Below are 21285 nucleotides of genomic sequence, written 5' to 3' on the forward strand. Positions count from 1 at the left end.
TGGGGTGGTGGGGGGTCCGCCAACCTTCAGGGCTGCCCTTGGCCAGGCTGGGGGTCCGTGTAGCTCATTGGGGTGGTGGGGGGCCGACCAGCCTTCAGGGCTGCCCTTGGCCAGGCTGGGGGTCCGTGTAGCTCACTGGGGTGGTGGGGGGCCGACCAGCCTTCAGGGCTGCCCTGGGCCAGGCTGGGGGTCCGTGTAGCTCACTGGGGTGGTGGGGGGTCCGCCAGCCTTCAGGGCTGCCCTTGGCCAGGCTGGGGGTCCGTGTAGCTCACTGGGGTGGTGTGGGGCCGACCAGCCTTCAGGGCTGCCCTGGACCAGGCTGGGGGTCCGTGTAGCTCACTGGGGTGGTGGGGGGCCGACCAGCCTTCAGGGCTGCCCTGGGCCAGGCTGGGGGTCCGTGTAGCTCACTGGGGTGGTGGGGGGTCCGCCAGCCTTCAGGGCTGCCCTGGGCCAGGCTGGGGGTCCGTGTAGCTCACTGGGGTGGTGTTGGGGTGTCCGCCAGCCTTCAGGGCTGCCCTTGGCCAGGCTGGGGGTCCGTGTAGCTCACTGGGGTGGTGTGGGGCCGACCAGCCTTCAGGGCTGCGCTGGGCCAGGCTGGGGGTCCGTGTAGCTCACTGGGGTGGTGGGGGGTCCGCCAGCCTTCAGGGCTGCCCTGGGCCAGGCTGGGGGTCCGTGTAGCTCACTGGGGTGGTGGTGGGGGGTCCGCCAGCCTTCAGGGCTGCCCTTGGCCAGGCTGGGGGGTCCGTGTAGCTCACTGGGGTGGTGGGGGGTTGGCCAGGCGCAGCACCTTGGCTCGTGGCCCCTCCCAGCGGGAGCCCTGCAGGTTGAGGTGGAGCTGGCCCTTGGCTGGCTGCCCAGGAAGCGCACCCCCTCTGCAGGGACCAAGCCGGAACCTCCTGCTCAACGGGAAGTCCTACCCCACCAAAGTGCGCCTGATCCGGGGGGGCTCCCTGCCCCCAGTCAAGCGGCGGCGGATGAACTGGATCGACGCCCCTGATGACGTGTTCTACATGGCTACAGAGGAGACCAGGTAGGGCCTTCCCAGGGCAGGCGGGAGGGCTCCGCACAGCGTCCCGGCCCTCACCACCACCTCTGCCCACAGGAAGATCCGCAAGCTGCTTTCATCCTCGGAAACCAAGCGTGCTGCCCGCCGGCCCTACAAGCCCATCGCCCTGCGTCAGAGCCAGGCCCTGCCGCTGCGGCCACCGCCACCTGCGCCTGTCAACGACGAGCCCATCGTCATCGAGGACTAGGGGCCGCCCCCACCTGCGGCCGCCCCCCACCCCTCGCCCGCCCACACGGCCCCTTCCCAGCCAGCCCGCCGCCCGCCCCTCAGTTTGGTAGCGCCCCACCTCCCGCCCTCACCTGCAGAGAAACGCGCTCCTTGGCGGACACTGGGGGAGGAGAGGAAGAAGCGCGGCTAACTTATTCCGAGAATGCTGAGGAGTTGTCGTTTTTAGCTTTGTGTTTACTTTTTGGCTGGAGCGGAGATGAGGGGCCACCCCGTGCCCCTGTGCTGCGGGGCCTTTTGCCCGGAGGCCGGGCCCTAAGGTTTTGTTGTGTTCTGTTGAAGGTGCCATTTTAAATTTTATTTTTATTACTTTTTTTGTAGATGAACTTGAGCTCTGTAACTTACACCTGGAATGTTAGGATCGTGCGGCCGCGGCCGGCCGAGCTGCCTGGCGGGGTTGGCCCTTGTCTTTTCAAGTAATTTTCATATTAAACAAAAACAAAGAAAAAAAATCTTATAAAAAGGAAAAAACCAACCGGTCCTTCCCTGTGTCTTTTGTTCCCAGTCCCTCTCCCTGACTCAGGCCCTGGGCCCCCACCCCCATTGGGCGGCCCTAGGCTGTGGCTCTGCCCTGGAGCCAGAGGCCCCTGGAGAGCCACCTCAGCCAGGACAGCCACCCCAGCCTCTGGGCTCTGTTGCTCTCCCACCTGCCCACAGACCTTCCCCTGCCGGGGCCTGGTGCAGTGCCCTCTGCCCTCCACAGGGGGCAGCAAGCGGTTGCAGGGCTCAGCCCCCTTCCCCAGCGGAGCTGTGCTGAGACCGTCTGTGCGTCTGTGTCTGCCGCAGTGGTGGGTCGGGGACTGCCTCCCAGCAGGCAGAGCTGGCCCTGCCGAAGACCCTGTGGCTTCCCACCAGGGCAGCCAGCGCAGCTGGGCCAGCGAGGCCTTGGAGTGCTTCAGCCAGGGGCCCAATCTCCTGGCCATGTAGAGCCTGGCCCCAGCCGCCTGAGGGTTTCTGCCCAGAGCTGTGGCCCCCGAGCAGGTGTGCACTCTCCACCTTGAGAATCTGCTTAGATTCAGCAAGCACAGTCTCAGAAATGCTGCCTGGCGCATCCTCCGGCCGGGGACAGGACTTGCAGGCCCGGGGACAGGTACAGGCCGGGCCACCAGAAGGAGGGGTCTGGTGGATAGCCTGGCTCCAGACCACCCCACTGGCCGTGCTACCCCAGCTGCCAGGAGGGGTCCGCCCAGGCCTCTCTCAGGGAGAGTAGCTCCTCTGTCTCCCCAGAGCTGTTCCTTTGCTCCCCCAGCCCACCCAGGCGCCCTGTCATGTGGAAATCTCAGACACGGAATGAAAATAGAAACCACTTCTGCTGTCTCCCAGGAGACAAAGATAAGGGGGCGTCCTGGCCTCCGTGGGAGCCTGTGCTGGGGCCCAGCAGTGACAGGACTAGGTGTCAGGGACTCGGCTGCAGTGCACGTCCCACCCACCCTCCCTGGGCTGCTGGCGCCCCCCGCCCCCACCCCAGCCCCCACCAGCCAACTCTAATCTGCAGCCTGCATCCAAGTGACCCCACAGCCTGAGGACTTGTCTGTAGTGCGTCATCAGAAGGCTGGGAAATCAAGCCCCTGACCTCATGAAGGACACAGCTCCCTCTGAGTCCTTTTCCAACCCTGGGGGTCTGGAGAAAGGGAACAGGGGGCTCAGTGAAGACCCCAGCTTCCTTGCCTCCCTTCCCCAGGCCTAGGGCCTGCCTCCCAGTGCTGGCTGCAAGGTTCTGGCCTCAGCAGCTCTTCCACCCCGCAGGGCCTGTCCTTTTCTAGAGTCAACATGTGGGCTGTGAGGTGTCCTAGGTCCTGGGCTCTGTCCCAAGGGCAGGGAGGCCCTGAGGAGATGTGGGGCCCTTTCCCACCCCAGACACCCTCCCCAGCCAGACACCCAGGCTGCAGTGCCCTCACAGGGCCAAGCTCTGGCCACCGGTGCTGGGTGGGGCCTGGGCTGCTTGGGGGTCTAAACCTGGGCTTAGAAATGAGTGGGCACCGGCTGGGGGGAGCATTGGCCTTGGTGCCCAGGCCATGAAGGGGCCTCCCAGCTTTGCTGTGTCCTCGTTAGGCCTTTCCCTGCTGATGAGACAGCAGCCTGCTTCCTGCACCAGCAACCCCACAGGGGCCGCGGCTCCCCAGGGCCAGGGGCATCGCAGGGTGGCAAGGCCATCATGCTGTCATGCCTGGAGACCTGTCCTGCCAGCTCCGCTCCACCCTGCTAGGGTCCTCTGTCCACCACTCAGCCCAGCCTGGCTTCCCTGTAGTGGAGCTGAGTGGCAGGGGCCTGCCATCTGCCAGTGTCACAGGATGACGGAAGGCACCAGACCACTGCGGCCCAGGGGCGTGACCCAGCCCCATGCCCGGCCATCAGCCCTGCCAGCTCCCTTCACACCTGCCGTGTCCTGTGCCCCCCTCTCCACTCGGGCCCGTCCCACTCTGTCACTGCCCCTGCCTGTGACCCACCGCAGCCTCAGAGGTGGAGACCAAGGCCACTGCTCTGCACCCATTGATCCTGACCCCTGCCTGCCAGGCCCAGAACAGCCCTATCGCATTAGGGAGCTTCTGGCCGCTGCCCAGGGACTGCGGCTGGGGTGAGGGCAGTGTAGCAGCTGGCACACTCCTTGTCCCACCCCACCCTCCATGGGTCTCCGGGGCACCTGGCCAGTGCCGAATGCCATTCCTTTGCTGCCACCCTGGGAGGGGCCTGCCTCCACCCCCATCCACTCTTCTGGCAGGGCTGGGAACCTTGGGGCAGGTGATCTCCCTCCAGAAGAGCCCTGTGTTCAGCCAGCCCTGTCCTCCAGAGCAAGCCCCACAGGTAGCAGAGGTGGGGCGAAGTCAGGGAGGGTAATGGCTTAGCCCCAGGCTCCCAAGCTGGGCAGAACAGGGCAGGGAGCTGGAGAGAGTTTGGCAGTGGGCCCATGAATCCAGCCTGGGCAAGGCCTTGCTGTGAGGGACCCCTAGGGACCCCTGGGCCTGCCAGGGAGGAAGGGCTGCCCAGAAAAGGTACTGACTGATGCCTCCTCGCCATCTTCTGCCTTGGCTGGCACAGGTCCCAAGTGCAGAGGGGGAGCTGGTCAGGCTGGTCAGTCGGGCGTGGGGGCGGGGGGCATGTTTCTGGCCTGCTGTTACCATGGAAATGGCAGTGGCTGCAGGGTGTGTGTGCAAGGGAGGAGGGTGCTGCCACAGAGAGCCCGGCCAGGGCCACCATGAAAGCCAGGAGCACCGAGGGCCACTGGTTGGCTCACAAACATGCCTGGTGCACCAGGCAGAGGAAACAGGCAGGTCTCTGTGTCCAGCCCACAGCCTCCAAGACACAGGGGGAAGGGTGTCCAGAGTCAGCTGCCCCCATGGGGCCTGATCACTGGGCTTCTGGGATCTGCCTGTCTCCCAGGTCCGACGCTCAGCTGGGGCCAGAAGGCTCAGAGAAGGGCCCACGGGGACAGAGCACCAGGAAGCCTGTGGGTGCGGAGGTGCCCCACCTGGGGCCAGGCTCTACGGGGCTCTAGGGCGGAGGCAGTGTGGTGAGGAGTGGTCAGGCACGCCCCGGTTGGGAGGAGGCCAGAGTGGCCAGAGGGGTGCGGTGACTGGCATGACCCCTCAGTCTCCCGCCTGACCCCTCGAGGTCAGGCCCTGGGCCCCGAGGCCCGCAGCTGGTCCTGGGCGGTGCGGGAGAAGGGACTGGAGTGTCAGCCCCAGCCCGGGGCACAGAGGGCACGCCCACTCCTTCCCCTCCTTCCCTTCCTAACTCCTCACCGCCTCCCCGGCCGCCGCCGCCCCCTGGGTGGAAGGGCTTGGGGTGGACGCCTTTAGCGCGGATCCCTCGGCGCTGGTGCCCGCCGCCCCTTCCCGGCCTCGGAGGCAGACGCAGACCTCCCCACACCCCCTACCAGCAGCTTCTCGCGCTGTTTTTGGAGGTGGCGGCGCCTTCCTTCCTGAGCCCTGCCCTCCACCCAAGGAGCCTTCAGCACCACAGACAGTGTTGGGGCGGGGCGCGGGCGGGGGCGGAGCGGGACATGGAGACCCGGACAGGGCTGGGGGCCGTGCCCGCCGGGAATCTGACTCCGCTCCCGCGGCGCGGCTGTTGCTATGGAAACCGAGCAACAAAGGGAAGCGGGACAGGCGCCGCGCGCGGCGGGGTGGGGGTGGGGTTCTCCCGGAGCCTGCGACCCCTTCCCGCGGGGGAGCGCAAACTGGGCGCCCAGGGCCGGGCGTGGTGGACCCCCAGGCCCAACTCACTAGGGCTCCCCGCGAGCCGAGGGCAAGGCTCCCCGCACCCCGCCCGCGGCCCCGGGGACGGCCCGGCCAGGCGACCCCGACGTCGCCATGGAAACAGCCGGGGCGCGGGCGGCGCCGCGGTCGCCCGGGCGGGCCCCTGTAGACGCCACCTCCGGCACGAGGGGCCCGGGGGCGCCAGGCCTGGCCCGGCTGCCCCGCACCCGCCACCCCCGGCAGGTGCGCCCCGCCCCCGCGGCGCCCCCAGGCGGCCCCCAGCCCGGGGGACGGGTTATCCAGGCCCCGCCCCGGCCGCGGAGCCAATGGGCGCGCAGACAGCCGGGCAGGCGGGGCTGGGCGCGGGCGGTGGCGGCCCGGAGGAGAACGGGCGGAGGGCGCGGGCCGACCGGGCGCACCGACCATGGCCTCCAAATGCCCCAAGTGCGACAAGACCGTGTACTTCGGTGAGTGCGTGCCCGCTCCCGGCCCGCTCGGTGCATCCCGCCGCCCTTCGCGGCCAGTCCCGCGCCGCAGAGCCTCGGCGTAACTCGGGGTGCGCCCGGCCCCGGCCCCGGACCGAGTATGCGCATCCCGGAGCCTGGCTGGCCGCGCTGCCCAAGCGGCTAAAGCCAAAGGGTGGGGCTGCGCGAAAGCGGGGGCGGTCACGCCCGAACCCCGAAGCGGCTTGTGGGGGCGGGGCAGGGACCACCCGGGCGGTGCTTTTGGTACCCCGGGATGAGGCCGGTGTTTTGGGGGAGCGCTCGGGGATCCGCGGACGCATCCCGGTTCCTCGGACGGCGCCGGGCGGGGCGGGGCGGAGCAGGGCGTGGCTGTATGCGCTGGGTGCGTCCCGCGCGCCCCCGTGGGCCTGGGCCCTTTCTCCTGGACCCCCTACACCCGCTGCCCCGGGAACACGTGGCCGGGAACAGTGACCCCCAGCTCCCACTCCGGGCTCCGCTGAGCTGGGCTGGGCCAGGTTTGGACTCTGTCGGGATTCAGTCCAAGCGGGGGCGACCTTGGCCTCTGCCTCCTGCTTGTCCCGACGCATTCCCTTGGCGCCAGCTCCCCCAGGAGTTTCACACGGGGGTAGGGCGGGGGCGGGTGTGACACGCGAGTTCCCGCGAAACTGAGAGGGACCTTGTGCTCAAGCAGCCCAGGTGTCCAGGATCCCTGCCTCCTCAAGGTCAGAACAGCCCTGGCCGGGATGCAGGTGGTGGCGGGAGGAGGGATGTCTCGCAAGGCGGCCCTGGGTCTAGCCCCTCCGGCAGGCGCGCTCCCCCGGTTTGGGCTTACTCACTCTCTGGGCCTGGGTGCGCCCTTCCTAACCCCTTCCTCCTGGCTGATTCCCTGCCCAGCTTTCTCCAGGGTGGTAAGGTCCCTGCCCACCTACCCACCAGCTGCTGCACGGGGGTGGGGGGCAGACTTAGTGAAGCAGAGAGGAGGGCCGGGACCAACAGGGCCCCTGCCCCGGTCGCCCCATACCCAGAATGCGGCCAGGCTGCTGGGAGGGCCGCCACTGGGCTTCCTCGGCTCACAGGGTGGAGGGGGTTGAGGAGAGGTTGTATTTTGCTGTTCCCAGAGAGGAGGGACCGGATTTGGCCTGGAGTGCTTCTAGCGTGGCTGGGAGCCGAGGGGCTTCCGGCTGCCTCGCCTGGAGCCCGCTCAGCCCTCAGTCTCTGTCCCAGCGAGGGCTGTCTCTGCAAGGCTTAGGGTGGGAGACGGTCCCCAGGGCCCTCCTGCAGTCCAACTGCCCATGACTTTGCCCCAGGCCAGGCCAGGCCGGCTTGGGGCTCTCCAGGGTCTTGGCCAACAGTCCTGTGGACAGCCCGGAAAGGCCTGCCTGTCCGGCTGGCCCAGCCTCTCAGCGGAAAACAAAGGCGCTTCAGACCCGGCTGGCTTCTGTCCTGCCTGGGAGGCACTGTGAGGGCGAGGGTCCAGAATCCTGCCCACCCTCACACCAGGCTGCCCCCACTGCTCATACGTGAGTAGAACCCAGGCTGGGACGTCGGAGCACATTGAGGAGGCCGCCCCAGAGCCCATGCAGCCAGGGTGGGCAGCTGGTTTTCTTCTGAGCCATTAGACCCAATCGATTCTGTGTTCCCAACTTGGACCCGTAATATGTGGCCATTGACCCACCCAGCGGGTCTGAGGGCCAGTTCCCTGCCCCCACTTGGCCCACGTCCCAGAGCTGGCCAGAGCTGAGTGCTGGCAGCCCTGGGGTGCAGCTGCCACGGCCGATAGCCATCGAGACTTCCTTGCTGCTGCTGGGACATGCCTGCCCACTGTGCAGCCAGCCCCTGCCTGCCCTGGTGTGTCCCAGCTTCCTTGAGTGGAGTGGTTCTGGTCAGAGGGCTCTAAGCTGGTGCAGCCTTGTGGTTGGGCTGGTGTCCTGGAGGCTGGCCCTGGCCATGCCTAGAGGGTTGTGCCAGGGCCGTGGAGAGCCAGTATTCACAGCCCTCTACCTAGTAAGCCACCTGGGGGATCCCATCTCACTGCCAGGAGCAGCACCCTTGGGCCTCTCAGAGTGGGCTTCGCCCTAGCCAGGTGCCCCTCCCTGATATCTGCCAGACAAAGGGTGCTGGGCCACTTGCTGAGAAAGGGAGCCGGGAGAGCCGCTGGTCCTCGGCCGCCTGAGGGGCTTGGCCAGATTCTGCCAGGCAGGGTGGGCCCAGCCTGCATGCTCCCTCCCCGCAGGGCCTGCAGCTTGTCCCCTTCCCTTCAAAATTCCAGCTCTGCTGGGCCCTTCCTGCTCCTCCCCACCTCTTCCTGCCTGGCTCCCTAGGGAGGCCCCTGCTTCCGTCCACTGGGAAGCAGCCCAGTAGCCCAAGTGTGGGGGTGGAGGCAGTGGCGGAGGGTCCCCGACCCTCAGCAGCTGGCCTCAGATCTTCCATGCCGGTGGCAGCCAGGGGCATTAGGGTGGGGGAAGAGCTCAGGGTTTAGGACGAGGAATCCACAGACAGATGAGGGTCCCGCCTGGAGGACCCACGGGGACGGGGCCAGGCCTTCCCACGAGGGAGCTGGAGGCTCTGGGGCCGCACCTTTGACTCAGCAGCGGGGTGCTGCCAGCCCCATCAGGGCCCAATTGGTGGGGATCGGGGCGTGTCAGTGCGAGGCAGGTGTGAGAGGGAGAGCACATGTGTTGAGGAAGCAGGTGCACTGGAGAGGCAGGTGTGTTGGGTGTAAGAGAAGTGTTTGAGGAAATGACAGGTGGGGGAGAGGCATATGTGTGGGGGGAGGCAGGTGTGTGTGGAGGAGGTGGGTGTGAGGGGGGAAACGGGAGTGTGTGGGGGAGGCAGGTGTGTATGTGGGAGACAGGTGTGTGGGGGGAAGCGGGTGTCGGGGGGAAGTGGGTGTGTGTGGAGGAGGGAGGTGTGTGGAGGGAAGCGTGTGTGTGTGGAGGTGGGTGTGTGGAGGGAGGCGGGTGTGGAGGAGGCGGGTGTGTTGGGGAGGCGGGTGTGTGGGGGAGGCGGGTGTGTGGGGGGAAGCGGATGTGTGGGGGAAGCGGATGTGTGGGGGGAGGCGGGTGTGTGGGGGGAGGCGGGTGTGTGGGGGGAGGCGGGTGTGTGGGGGAGGCGGGTGTGTGGGGGAGGCAGGTGTGGAGGAGGCGGGTGTGTGGGGGAGGCGGGTGTGTGGGGGGAAGCGGATGTGTGGGGGAAGCGGATGTGTGGGGGGAGGTGGGTGTGTGGGGGGAGGCGGGTGTGTGGGGGAGGCGGGTGTGTGGGGGGAGGCGGGTGTGTGGGGGAGGCGGGTGTGTGGGGGAGGCGGGTGTGTGGGGGGAGGCGGGTGTGTGGGGGAGGCGGGTGTGTGAGAGGAAGGTGTGTGGGAGGCAGGTGTGTGGGGGGAGGCAGGTGTGAGGCGGGTGTCCGGGAGGCAGGTGTTTGAGCGAGGGCAGGTTCCAGCACAGGCCCCTTCACCGCAGGCACTGAGGGGACTAACAGGGCAGCCCCGGGCCCCTTCTCAAAGGCGGCTCTAGCGGGGTTCCAGGGCTGGGGGCGCTGACACCCAGAGGGAGAACAGGGCCCCGGGGGCGACGGGCTAATACCGGTCTCAGAAGGAGGTGCAGGGCCTGCCAGGTGGAAGGAAGGCGCCTGGCGGAGACCTCCTGAAAGTCGGGACCCCCGGAGCGCGTGGGGGTGGTGGCTGCCAGGTGGGGACAGAGGGGGTGCGGGGCGCGCCGCGGCCCTGACCCCCCTCCCGCCCCTCCCGCCCCTCCCGCCCCTCCCGCGCAGCCGAGAAGGTGAGCTCCCTGGGTAAGGACTGGCACAAGTTCTGCCTCAAGTGCGAGCGCTGCAGCAAGACGCTGACGCCCGGGGGCCACGCCGAGGTGAGCCCCCCTGTGCGGCGCGGGCGGGGTGGGGGTCGCGACTCCCGCCACCCTCAGGCAGGGTCCTGACCCGCGCCCCTCTGCGCAGCATGACGGGAAGCCGTTCTGCCACAAGCCGTGCTACGCCACCCTGTTCGGACCCAAAGGTGAGCTCCGGCTGCCCTTGGCCTGCCCTGGAACCTGCTGGGAGGGGCCTGGCGCTGGCGCTGGGGAGGGCTGCGGGTCCCGGCCGCCGTGGATCCCGGCCCAGAGTCCCCACCCCCCTGGAAAGCCTAGTGCCCCCAGCCCCCAGCGGGCCGTTTTCTGAGACGCCGGGTGGCCGCGGCCCCCACCCCACGTACCCCCACCCGCAGGCGTGAACATCGGGGGCGCGGGCTCCTACATCTACGAGAAGCCCCTGGCGGAGGGGCCGCAGGTCACCGGCCCCATCGAGGTCCCCGCGGCCCGAGCAGAGGAGCGGAAGGCCAGCGGCCCCCCGAAGGGGCCCAGCAGAGGTGGGCTGGGCGCGGGCTGGGGCTGGGGGTTGTGGGCACTCCCGCCCCCGGCCCCGCCCCGCCCTGACTCGTGCGCCCCACAGCTTCCAGTGTCACAACTTTCACCGGGGAGCCCAACACGTGCCCGCGCTGCAGCAAGAAGGTGTACTTCGGTGAGTGCGCGCCGGGGCCCCGGACCCCCGCCCCCGCCCCCGCCCCCGCCCCGCCCCGGGGCTCGGCCTCACTCCCCCCCCTTTGCAGCTGAGAAGGTGACGTCTCTGGGCAAGGATTGGCACCGGCCCTGCCTGCGCTGCGAGCGCTGCGGGAAGACACTGACCCCCGGCGGCCACGCGGAGGTGAGGGGAGCGCAACGGGGCTTGGGGGCCGGGCAGGGGCGCGGGGTGTGGGGGATGAGGGTGAGAGGCGCGCCTGGAGGGGATGGGGGGTGGTGCTTCTGGGAGCTGCGCTGCCGTCTCCCCCACGGGGAGCCGGCCTGCCCGTTCTGGAAGCCTCCAGGTGATGGATCATGGGGGGAGTCTGTGGACTCCTCCCTCAGCACCCACCTTCTGCCCCAGCACGATGGCCAGCCCTACTGCCACAAGCCCTGCTATGGAATCCTCTTCGGACCCAAGGGTGAGTGTAGCCAGGGTGGTCCACGATGTCTTCCCTGCCGTCCGCCTCCCTCCCCTGTTCCCCCGACCCACCCCAGCGGCCTCCCTCCATAGGAGTGAACACCGGTGCGGTGGGCAGCTACATCTATGACCGGGATCCCGAAGGCAAGGTCCAGCCCTAGGCCACAGCGGCTGTCATGATGTGGGCTCACCTGCGCCCCAGACCCTGCAGGGGCCCCCCTGCTTGGCTCTGCTGGGAGAGTGCTCAGCCGCCCAGTCCTGCCTGCAAGCCCAGGGCGAGTATTGGAGGAGGGGCAGCCACGGGCAGAGCGCCATGCCCATCCCTGAGTCTCTAGTGTGTCTGCCCCCTCTGGCGTCCTCTGGGCGTCCCATGACCCCTTCTGTGTCTGCGTGTCCGAATCCCCGTGTGACCCTGTCCCAGCGTTTTCCTGCCGGCCCTGCGCATCCCTGCGTGTCCCTGTGTGTCCCTGTGGCGCTGTCCGCTCTCCCTCTCCTGCTGCCCACCCACCTGCCAGTGTTATTTATGCTGCCTTCATGGGTGATGGCCACGCCCCCACCATGTCCCTGGCAGAGGGCTTCCCTCCGGGATCCCCTGCCTGGTGCCCACACGTCCTCGCAAGCGCTCGCCACCCTCACGTGGCCCACCTGCTGTTGAGCCTTGTGCTGTCAATAAACGGTTTGAGGATTGCAGGATTGTCTCTGCTTGTGGGATGGATGCAAATCCCAGACCAGAGTCCCTTTCTCCGGTCCATGCGTGCTCCCAGCCAACGCCCCTGGGCCTGGCCGCTAGTGGGGGTGGGCTCTCCTCCTGAGGGTGATGGTGGGAGGTGGGGCCCTGGGATGTTTCTGAGGAGGAGGGAGGGATGGGGGTGGGAGCGTGGTCCCTGGTCTGGGTGGTGGTGCCCACCCGGATGGGGAGGCAGTAAGAACGCCAAGCTGTGGGGAGGTAAGGAAGGTGGGAGGCATTCCGGGGCCAGGGTCCTGGCCAGGGTCAGGTGAGGGTGGGGTCCATGGAGGACAGAGCCTCGGAGGAAAGTTGAACCTGGAACCCTGAAAATACCAACAGCAGGCCTGAGAACCCGGAGCTGCCTGGGTGTGTGGACCCTGGGAAGCGCAGGAGGGGTCAGCCCTGAGAGCAGAGAGTGTGGCTGAGGAGGGAAGGGGGCCGGGGACCAGAGGAGGGGTCCTGGGCAGAGAATGGGGAAGCTGGTGAAGGGTGGGTGGGGCAGAGGTCTCTGGCAGCCCAGGACTGGACTGGGAAGCGCAGGAGGGTTTGGGGGCTGTGGTCAGAGCAAGGACTGGAGGGGCTCAGTGTGGCTGTTTCCAGCTGTTGTCCATAGGGTGATGGACGGGCTTTTGTGGACAGGCCTGCCTTGGCCTGGGGTGTGGCCCAGGGACAGAATCCCTGCCCAAGTGCTCTGGTGAAGGTTTTAGTGATGACCGACTCGCCCCTGGCCTCTTCATGGTCCAGGGTCTGCCCTTTCAGCCAGGGGCCCTGGCGGCTCCAAGGAGCTGTCCCCTCCCCCGCGCCCCGCCTTTCCTATGCGCCACTCCTTGGGTGCCCACTAGAGAGCGCACTGTTCCATTCTGGCAGCACAGAGCAGAAACGTGGAGACCTTCCCCAGTGGCTGAGCCCTGTCCTGGCGCCATCTGGACTCCCCTCCTTGGTTTATGCTCCTCTGCCCCTGGCACCACACCGAAGTTGCCTTGGCCCTTCCTGCAGTGAGGGGCACTCAGACCTGGCCACCTCCAGGCCCCTGTCCCCAGTGCTACAGGGTGGCCGGGGCTTTTATGCCTCTTCCCTGCTCCCAGCCGTTGGCACAGCCCCCTGCCTGGCCACCCTCCAGCCCATGGGCTCTGACGGAGCTGAGCCTGGATGCTGAGCCCATTGTCCTGAGAGCAGCCATCCATGTCCTGGTGGGGCCTGGGCTGGCTCCGGGGTCCAGCCGTACCACAGCTGCCCTCCATCCAGGCACCCAGTGCGGCCACAGCGTCTTCTCCCACCTGGAATTCAGCCAAAACCCCCAAGGCCTGACGTTGCAGAAAGGACGGCCACTCCCCAACCCCAGGCAGAGGGGAGGATCAGGCAGGTTCCAGACCCCTGCTCACAGGAGAGGCTGAGATGGTTCCCCTTCTCATCCCCTCCTGCCAGGCCAAGGCTTCCTCGTGTGTGTTGGGGGTTGTTTCGGGAGAACTGAGGATTCCCGGAGTGCCCGTCTCCGCCCTTGCTGCGGGCTCCCAGGGTTGCATGGGAAATTCCTGCTTTCAGCTTGGCGGGGCGGGGGTGGGTGGGAGGGGGACTGGAGAGCTCAGCTGGACCCCCCTCCCTTGGGAACCTCCAGTGGAAACTATGTCTTGAGGAGAGTGGTGGGTGGTGTGCCCTTCCCTAAAAGCTGGGCGTCGGTGGGGGATTTGTGTGCTAGAAGACCCGCCAGGGTCGCTTGCGGGGATGATGTGGGTAAGGGGTCTCCTCCAGAGATCAGCCCCTGACCCCGCCAGGGACAGCAGCACCCCCAACCCCAGGTCTGGCTGGGGCAGAACCATTTCCTGTGGGGCCGGTTTGAGGATGACGCCTGCCTGCCGTGTTTGTTTCCAAGTCATTGTCATGGAAACCGGGGCAGTTGTTGCTACTGTTTGTCTGGACTGCGTCGCTGGGCGGTGTTGCTGAGGTTGGCTGGGTGCCCACGGCACTAACAGGGCTCGCTTGGTGTCTCCAGCTCCAGGAAGCTATGCCCTCCCAGCCGCCTGCCAGCCAGGTGCTCCCTTGGGTTCCCACAGACCCAGATATCCCCTAAAAGGGAGGGGAATCTGGAATGGACTCTTTTGCCTTTGGGCGTGCCTCCTTCTCTGTCCCTGCCTTGGGGGCTGCTCTGGCCTCAACCTTCACTCTCTCCTATTTGGACCCATGCCTGGCCAGTGAGGCGGCTCTGAAATGCTATCTGCTCCATCCCTCCCCTTCAGAACCCCTGGGAACCAAGTCCAGAGATCCACAAGGCCCTGGTGCCCCTGTGGAGCTAAGCTCACACCCCGGCGCTCTGTTGAGCCGAGCTGTGCCGCTCCCTGTCTGTACCTCCACTGTCCAATCTTCCCGTGCCTCCTGGCCAGGTCCCTCCAAGGTATGCCCCACTCCAACCTGGGCTGGTGGGGCCCTCACTGGTGCCCCCAGCCAGGCATCTTTGTGGGGCCAGCTCAGCCTGCAGCTACCCGTCTCCACTTCTTCTGGCCCCTGCCCCAGACCCCCAGCACCCTTCCTCCAGGCCCTGCCCAGCCAGTGACCGCAGCATCAGCCCTGGGTACCCTCGCTCCCAGGGTCTTCCCTAATTCCTGGACCCCTTCGGACTCCACACAGCTGGGACTAGCGCCCCTGACTCTGACCCTCCACAGGACGTGGTGGGGCACACCTCCCTCCTGACCCTGGGTCCAGCTTACTGGGGGCCGGCAGTAGCCTGAGAGGTGGATGTGGGGAAATCACCCAGTGCCGTGGGCCTCTAGCTCTGGACCGTGGAGGGCTGGGCACAGGCAAGGGCAGGCTGGGGACCAGGACGGCCAGGTATGGGCAGCACTTTCCCCAGCACCTGATGGGCTTCAGGTGGGGGTGTGGGGTCCAGCTGCCAGGCGGGGAGGCTGGAATTTCAGTCTCCAGAATTCCTGGGCTATGGCTGTAAGATGCTGGGTACTAGGCCCAGCCTCAAGGGAGGGGAGGGAGGGCAGGGGCGCCCCATCTGGCCAGTCTGTGGAGCCCAGGCAGGGGTGCAGCCCTATTGGGGGCAGGGCTGGCTGAGGGAGCCCCCTCCTTCCCTCTTTCCACACCTTGCCACGTCTGCTCTGGGAGAGGAGGAACTGAGCAGCCTTCCCACCTGCTCGGGGCTGGAGGTGAGGCCTGGAGGACAGGAGGGGCCTGGCTGGTAAGCCTGTCCCATCCCAGCCCCATGCCGGGTCTGCCCAGGGCAGGAATGGCCACTGGGCCCAGTACGGCCAACCACGGCCAGACCACAGGCCAGACAGGGGGTCCCGGGAGACAAGCAGCTGAAAATAGACCCTGGGAACTTGGGAGTGTCTGAGACTCAGCTGGACCGAGGGGGAGGGGCAGGGAGGTGGCCCCTGGGGAGGCCTGAGGTGGGCGTGGCCAGCTCCTCGCTATCCTGGCACGCGTATTGGCAGTGCAGGACACCTGGTTGCAGAGCATCCAGGACAGGCCTGGCTGGCCTGCAGCCCCGGGAGGGCACCTCACACCTGCCCACACTCTCAGCCTGGGCAGGGGGCAAGGGGAGGTGGTGGGGAGGGCTCCAAGGACAAGGAGGGGCATCTCAAGGCAAGTCCCCAAGCTGAGTCTGCAGAGGAAGGAGCCGTGGGCCCAGAGGAGCAAAATGTTCCTAGAGGGGTGGACGGTGGGATTCCTCAGGGACAGTGGGGCCCAGCCCTGCCTCTTGGGTCACCCTCGTTCCTGGAGCCCAGGCTTGGCTGCAGGTTGCCACACCCCAGCCCCTGTGGGCTTCAGCCAGAGGGCCAGCAGGAGCAGGCCAGGGCACAGGGATGTGTGCAGAGAGCAGGCTGAGCAGACAGAGGAGGTCTCCGAGATGCACCTGGAACACTGCAGCAGCCCCCGCCACCCCCAGGTCTAGGGCCCTCTTGCTGTCCAGGTGCAGGGTGGAATGTTCTGGGCATAGAGGTAGCCTGAGGCGAGCAGCTGGGGAGCTCCATGTCCCTGTCCCGACCATTCTGTCCTCTGTTTGTTCCTGCAGCAAATGCCACCAGCACCCTGCAGAGTGGGCTGAGAGGTGCAGGGGCTGGGGTTTCCAGCCAGCCCAGTGGGCCCGAGTCAGGCTGGCCCCATGGACGAGGTCAGTGCCCTGCCCTAGGTGCATCCCCAGCCAGGTGAGAGCCAGGTGAGCTGACAAAGCCGGAGGCCTAGTGCCTGGGCTGGGGCCGGTCAGGGGCAATGGGTCCCAGAAGCTGGCAGGACCCTGACCTGCTCAGATGGAGGTGGGCATTGCGGGTGGGATGGCCTGAACACGGAGTGTGGGTGGAGAAAGGAGCTAGAAGCTGGGGTCCTGCAGCTGATGAGGGGTCCCCACCCCCAGAGCACAGGGTGGATGGGGAGTGCAGCAGAAAGGGGGTTTGAGGGGCACGTCAGTCTGTGGCTGAAGTTTAGGGAGGGTTCCAGGGATTGTGTGTATGTGACTGTGCGTGTGTCTCTGTGTTATGTCTGTGTCAGTGAGTGTGTGCGTGTGTATCTGTGAGTGTGGGTGTCTGAGTTGAGTGGAAAAACTGCTGTGAGCCAACGCAGAAGGCACGGCCCCACGGCGAGGGCATCCTGTCCCCCACCCCACCCGTGACCGTGGCGACAGGAAGCGACAGCAGGGAAGGCCAGGAATGGACTCATCACCCTGGTTTTCAAGGAGGGGCTCCCCCATGGGCAGGGCGGGTTGGAGTCCAGAGTGTGGGGGAAGGGACCATCCCTGGGGGTGGGTAGAGGGGAGGACAAGGACTGGGTCATTGTCCCTATCTGCCCTGGCTAATGTCTGTACATGAGCTGCAAGGCGCCGGCCAGGAGCTGGGATGGGCTGGGGAGGGGGCTTGACAGAAATATGGGCGGACAACTGCGAGAGGGACCACACACATGCTCGCGGGGACCCCAGAGACCCCTGATGGACACACCCACACAGGTATGTCCACGGGCACCAGGCACACACGTGTGCATCAGGCACTTGCCCTGCACCTCTGCACCCGGAGCACGTCATCCTGGTGGGGGTGTGGACAGCGGTGCTGGGCACCCTGGGGCTTGGGGGCAGCACACACCCCAGGGGAAGTGCAGTGAAGAGCCCCTGGCCTCCCCAATACTGTCCGGGCTCCCCTGGCCTCAGAGTGGGTTTTAAGGCTCATGGGCTGGAGACTGGGGGTTCCAAGGTTGCAGGACAGGAGTGCACCCCTGCTCTGGAAACCTTATCTCTGAGGTCTCAGAACGGGGGATGGGGAGGGCTCCGATGGGCCCCTGTGGAATGTGCTATCAGACCCCAGGACTTAGCCCCAGTCCGGGACAGAACTGTGGCCTTAGAGGGGCCCCAGGAGGAGGGCAAGCAGGATGTGGCCTTGGGCTGGGTGTGCTGGTGTGGGGCTCTCTGGAGTGTGGCCTCTGTGCCAGACGCCTGTGCCTTGGCCATCCTACAGCCCTGCTGCCCCTGCCCTCTCCCCAAGCTGGGGCCTGGTGGCAGACAGGGCAGGGCAGGCGGCTTCTCTTCCTCTCAGTGCAGGCCTCGAGGTGCTGACATGCGGGGGGCAGGCTTCAGGGAAGGTGAGGTTGGGATCACAGGTGCAGTTAGGGCTCAGGGCCCGCCAGGGGTAGGCCGGCGGCTCCTGGGGCCCGGGACGATGGTCTCCAGCGCCCCCAGCGGGGACAGGGCCGGCACAGGCCCAGTGGAGATGGAGGGGGAGATAAGGACGCTGGTTAACAAGGCTGACAGGAGGGATGGTGGGTGGGGAGGAAGGGCAGCACGGCCCTTGTGCTGTGGGAGCTCGGGCACCGAGCCCCACGCAGCACGGAGGTGAAGGGCCTGCAGAGAGAGGGCTCCCCTGCTCAGCGAGAGGAGAGGGGGCTGACAGTGACCTGGGCTCCCTTCCTGAGGCTGGCCCCAAAGCCCCAGGCCAGCGCAGCTCCCTCGGCCCTCCTGAATCTGGGGGGCGGGTGAGGCGGGACAGCCTCCGCCTGGCACCGGGACCATCCTCCGCCTAACTTTGCAGCGGACTTGGACCGCTTTGGCCGCCCTGGGCGCTTCCCGCAGAGATAAGGGCCCCTCCCTGCGCCCGGCCCGGGCATCTCCGAGCCGGCCTGGGGGTGGCTGAACTCTCCTTTGCCGGCCGAAACCCCAGCCCCCGCAGCCTATCGGTCCTCAAGCTACAGCTCCCCTCGCTGTGAGTCCCCGCTTTTGAATTCCCCAGGGATGTTCCCGCTGCGGTCCGATGGAACTCCCAGAGCAGCGGAGGTCAGGGGAGCTAGCAGAGGCGGGGACGCCCCTTGGGAGTGAGGGGACTGACAGGGGCGACCTCCTAACCCTGCGTGGGATGGAAGGTCAGAGTGGGTTCCTCGGTGGGGGGTAACAGCGGGGGCTCCCTGGCAATTGTCCCCGACCCTCCGTTCTGGGGAGGGCAGGATCAGCGCGCGGGCTGCTTTGCATCTCTTTGCATTTTAGTGGTGTTTGGTCCAGTCCTGGCCCGGGCGGATCTGGGGTTCGGGCGGGTGCCGGTGGGGTAGGGCTGGGGGTGGGACCGGCGCTTCCTGCTGCGGGTGAACCTTTTGCCTCGGAGCCTGGACCCGGGAGACACCACAGCGCTGGGCTAGGGGCGCGGCTTGGACTCGCCTAAAGAGCCGCGCCCCCTCAGTAAGTCCCCATGGCCCCCTGCCCCCCGCGCTCCGTCCTCAGTCAGGCCCGGGTCCTGCCTGAAGGCGGGGGTGGACCAGATGATCTTTCTTGGGCCCTGGGCCTAGATTCGAGGTCCCCAGGGTCCAAGTCCTGGGTTCAGAGGGCGGGGCGTGAGGGGCGGGGTATCCAAGGGGCGGGGTCCCGGGGTCCCTGAAAGGCGCGGACCGGGCCGGATCCACCCAGTCTCGCGCCTGCAGCCCGTACCGCCCCAGCCGCTGCCGCCTGCACCGGACCCGGAGCCGCCATGCCCAAGTGTCCCAAGTGCAACAAGGAGGTGTACTTCGGTGAGCGCGCCCACACCAGCCCCGCGAGGAGCCGTCGCCGACGGGGCGACGGGGCTGGGGGCCGCTCAGGAGGACCGGGGGCGCTGGGTCCCCGGGGCGGCGGCCCAGCCTGCAGACGCCTCAGCCTGGCCCGCCGCCTGCCCCGGGATGAGGGTGGAGGCCCCTGCGTCCGAGGGCCCTGGCGATCTCTGCCTGTTCGCGGTCTTGCTGTGCTCGGCAGGCTATCTCTCGCTCTGAGCCTCCCCGTTTCTGGGTCCTACGGTCTCTGCCGTCTCCTCTCGGGCGCGCCCTGGGTGTGGGACCCGCAGGGCTGGAAAGAACGCCGGGCTGGGGCCGCGCGCCCTAGCGCTAAGTAGAAACAGACGCGGAAACCGACGCCCGGGGCGCCAGCCTTCCTGCCCCGCGCGCGCGAGCCCCGAGGGGAGGGAGGAAGTGGGAAGTCACCCCTGTCCCCGCCGAGAAGGGCTCTCGCAGGCTCCACCCTTGCCACCGCAGAGGCCCGGGGCTGAAAGCAGGCAGCCAGGCCCAGGCCCTGCTGACCTAAGCCGCGACCCCTGACCCTCGGCCTCGCCCTCCAGCCCCACCCAGCCCTCAGGCGCAAGATTCCCGGCCGCACCCGAGAGTGCCCCGGGGACCAGCGACCCCGCGCTTTGTTTGGTTGTATCGGCTCTGGGGATTGGAGATGCCCCCTCATGGGGGGTGCTGAGACCTTAGGGTGGGCTGCCAGGCTGGGCGGATGCGGCCCAAGTGCACAGGGCCTTGGGCAGAGCTGGCTGCAAGAGGCGGGTACGCCAGTGGTGGGTGGGTGCCGCGTCCTGCAGCGTCTCACCGGAGCCTGTCTGTGCCTCTGCAGCCGAGAGGGTGACCTCTCTGGGCAAGGACTGGCATCGGCCCTGCCTGAAGTGTGAGAAATGTGGGAAGACGCTGACCTCTGGGGGCCACGCTGAGGTAGGTGGGACCCACCCTGGTGGCAGGGGCCAGGGGTGATGGCATCCCCTCACGGCCCTTCTCTTTGCAGCACGAAGGCAAACCCTACTGCAACCATCCCTGCTACGCAGCCATGTTTGGGCCTAAAGGTATGCTCCCCTCCTCCCCGCCCCACCCCACAGCCTCCTCCACCCCAGCCTGTTGACTTTTTCCACCTTCTCTGCAGGCTTTGGGCGGGGTGGAGCCGAGAGCCACACTTTCAAGTAAACCAGGTAGGTAGGACCCCACCCCCTATCCTGCCCCCTGGTTCCACCCTCGGGATGGGGATGCCCCCTCCCAGGGAGGCCTGACCACTCGTGGGGCCCAAAGGGAGGCCGTGGACGCTGCACTCATGTCTGTGCCTGTCACTCTCTGCACAGGTGGTGGAGACCCCATCCTTGGCTGCTTGCAGGGCCACTGTCCAGGCAAATGCCAGGCCTTGCCCCCAGATGCCCAGGGCTCCCTTCTAGCCCCTAATGCTCCAATAAACCTGAACACTTGGAAAACCTGTGTGTGTACATGCGCGTGTGTGCTGGGGAGTGCCGAGGGAGCTGCAGTGGGGCTCTGGCTGCAAGCTCTGCCACCGGCGCCTGCTCTTCTGCTGCCCATTGCCCCTCCCAGGGGGCCATTCCAGGGTCTCATAGGCCAGGGCTCCCTGTGCAGGGTGAGTCCAGGCCACCCTAGACAGCCCACACCCAGCCCTGGCACTCTGAGTCCGCCTCTACAATTCCCAGATCCTCAGAAGTGCCTTTGAGCCCTCCTGGCCTTCTGGGAGTGGGGAAGGGGGGCTTTGCAGGCCACCAGCCAAAGGCTCAGCAGGCTGAGAGGCCTGGGGGTGGGCGAGGCTGGCCTCGGGTCAGAGGGTGAATCCGCTCATGCTGGCTCCCTTTCTGAGATGCTCTGGGGGAGTTGTGGGAACTCCTGGCCTTCCTCCTTTCCACCCCCCAACCCTGTCCTCATTCCCCACCCCTCCAGGCCAGGCCCAGCTTCTGCAAGGGCCTGATGAGGCTGCTCTGCCCCTGACCCAGACACCACTGCCCCATGTGCGTCCTCATCTGCCACATACCCTGTGCCCAGGGACTTACCCAGTGGCCCGGCGTCCAGTGGGGAACTTGAGTACTGGCCGTGCACAGGGGCTGGGGGGCCTTCTGGAAACTCCCTTGTCAATTCAGCCAGCCGCTGCTGACTGGCCACCTTCAGAGACCCCCTTCCCCACACTGGCTACTTAGATTCCGGCCTTGGCAGAAGGCCACCCCTCCGGACACCCACTGATTTAAAAGAGCCCAGGGGTCTGGCCCTGCCTTAGGGCTGTGGTGGGCGTGCTGCAGGCTCAGCTCGACAGGTGCTGTGGGGGCAGTCTAGGGTGGCCCGCAGGGTAGGGTGTGTGGGGGTGATTGGGGGATTCCTGGAATTCCAAGAGCTGGGAGCCACAGCACTTTTGATGGGTTGGGGGCAGGGGGTGCTGAGGTGAGGCTGGTTTCTGGGTGGACGATGGTGGGTGGAGCTGAGGGAACAGCTCTTTGAGACAGCGACCCCTGGTGCAGAGAAAAATCCGCAAGCTTGGGGGTTGGGAGAGCGCTGAACAAGGCCGCAGAGGTGCTCCGCCATCTCCCCCACGCTTCCTGCCAAGTTCCTGTGGCGCCGCGGTTCCCCACCTCCTGCTCCCATCCCCCCGGCTCCCGCCGCCCTGTAGCTCGG

The 21285-nt window shown here is 67.0% G+C and overlaps 3 protein-coding genes across 6 annotated transcripts in view; all 3 read left to right on the forward strand.

Annotated features, from left to right (window-relative positions):
* The window catches only part of MTA1 (metastasis associated 1), a 51330-nt gene extending 49564 nt beyond the window's left edge, over positions 1-1766 (forward strand). For all 4 annotated transcript variants that reach the window (XM_054449198.2, XM_054449199.2, XM_054449200.2 and 1 more), the window contains 2 exons: positions 879-1030; positions 1103-1766. In XM_054449198.2, coding sequence (XP_054305173.1) covers positions 879-1030; positions 1103-1253 — 303 coding nt within the window. In that variant the 3' untranslated portion in view covers positions 1254-1766. The remainder of the gene's footprint in view (positions 1-878; positions 1031-1102) is intronic.
* Positions 1767-5774: 4008 nt separating this feature from the next.
* CRIP2 (cysteine rich protein 2) lies at positions 5775-11609 on the forward strand. Its single transcript, XM_054449205.2, has 8 exons — positions 5775-5954; positions 9720-9814; positions 9903-9960; positions 10168-10308; positions 10392-10460; positions 10549-10643; positions 10863-10920; positions 11013-11609. Exons 1-8 carry the CDS (start codon positions 5912-5914, stop codon positions 11078-11080), a joined length of 627 nt encoding a protein of 208 aa, XP_054305180.1. The 5' UTR covers positions 5775-5911; the 3' UTR covers positions 11081-11609.
* A 4057-nt stretch (positions 11610-15666) lies between these two features.
* On the forward strand, positions 15667-20093 carry LOC129012983 (cysteine-rich protein 1). Its single transcript, XM_063652110.1, has 6 exons — positions 15667-15805; positions 17856-18621; positions 19475-19569; positions 19640-19697; positions 19775-19820; positions 19968-20093. The coding sequence occupies exons 2-5, from the start codon at positions 18582-18584 to the stop codon at positions 19813-19815; spliced, it is 234 nt and encodes a 77-aa protein (XP_063508180.1). The 5' UTR covers positions 15667-15805; positions 17856-18581; the 3' UTR covers positions 19816-19820; positions 19968-20093.
* Positions 20094-21285: the final 1192 nt, after the last annotated feature.

Source organism: Pongo pygmaeus, chromosome 15 (genome assembly GCF_028885625.2).
Source record: "Pongo pygmaeus isolate AG05252 chromosome 15, NHGRI_mPonPyg2-v2.0_pri, whole genome shotgun sequence".
NCBI classification, from domain to species: Eukaryota; Metazoa; Chordata; class Mammalia; order Primates; family Hominidae; genus Pongo; species Pongo pygmaeus.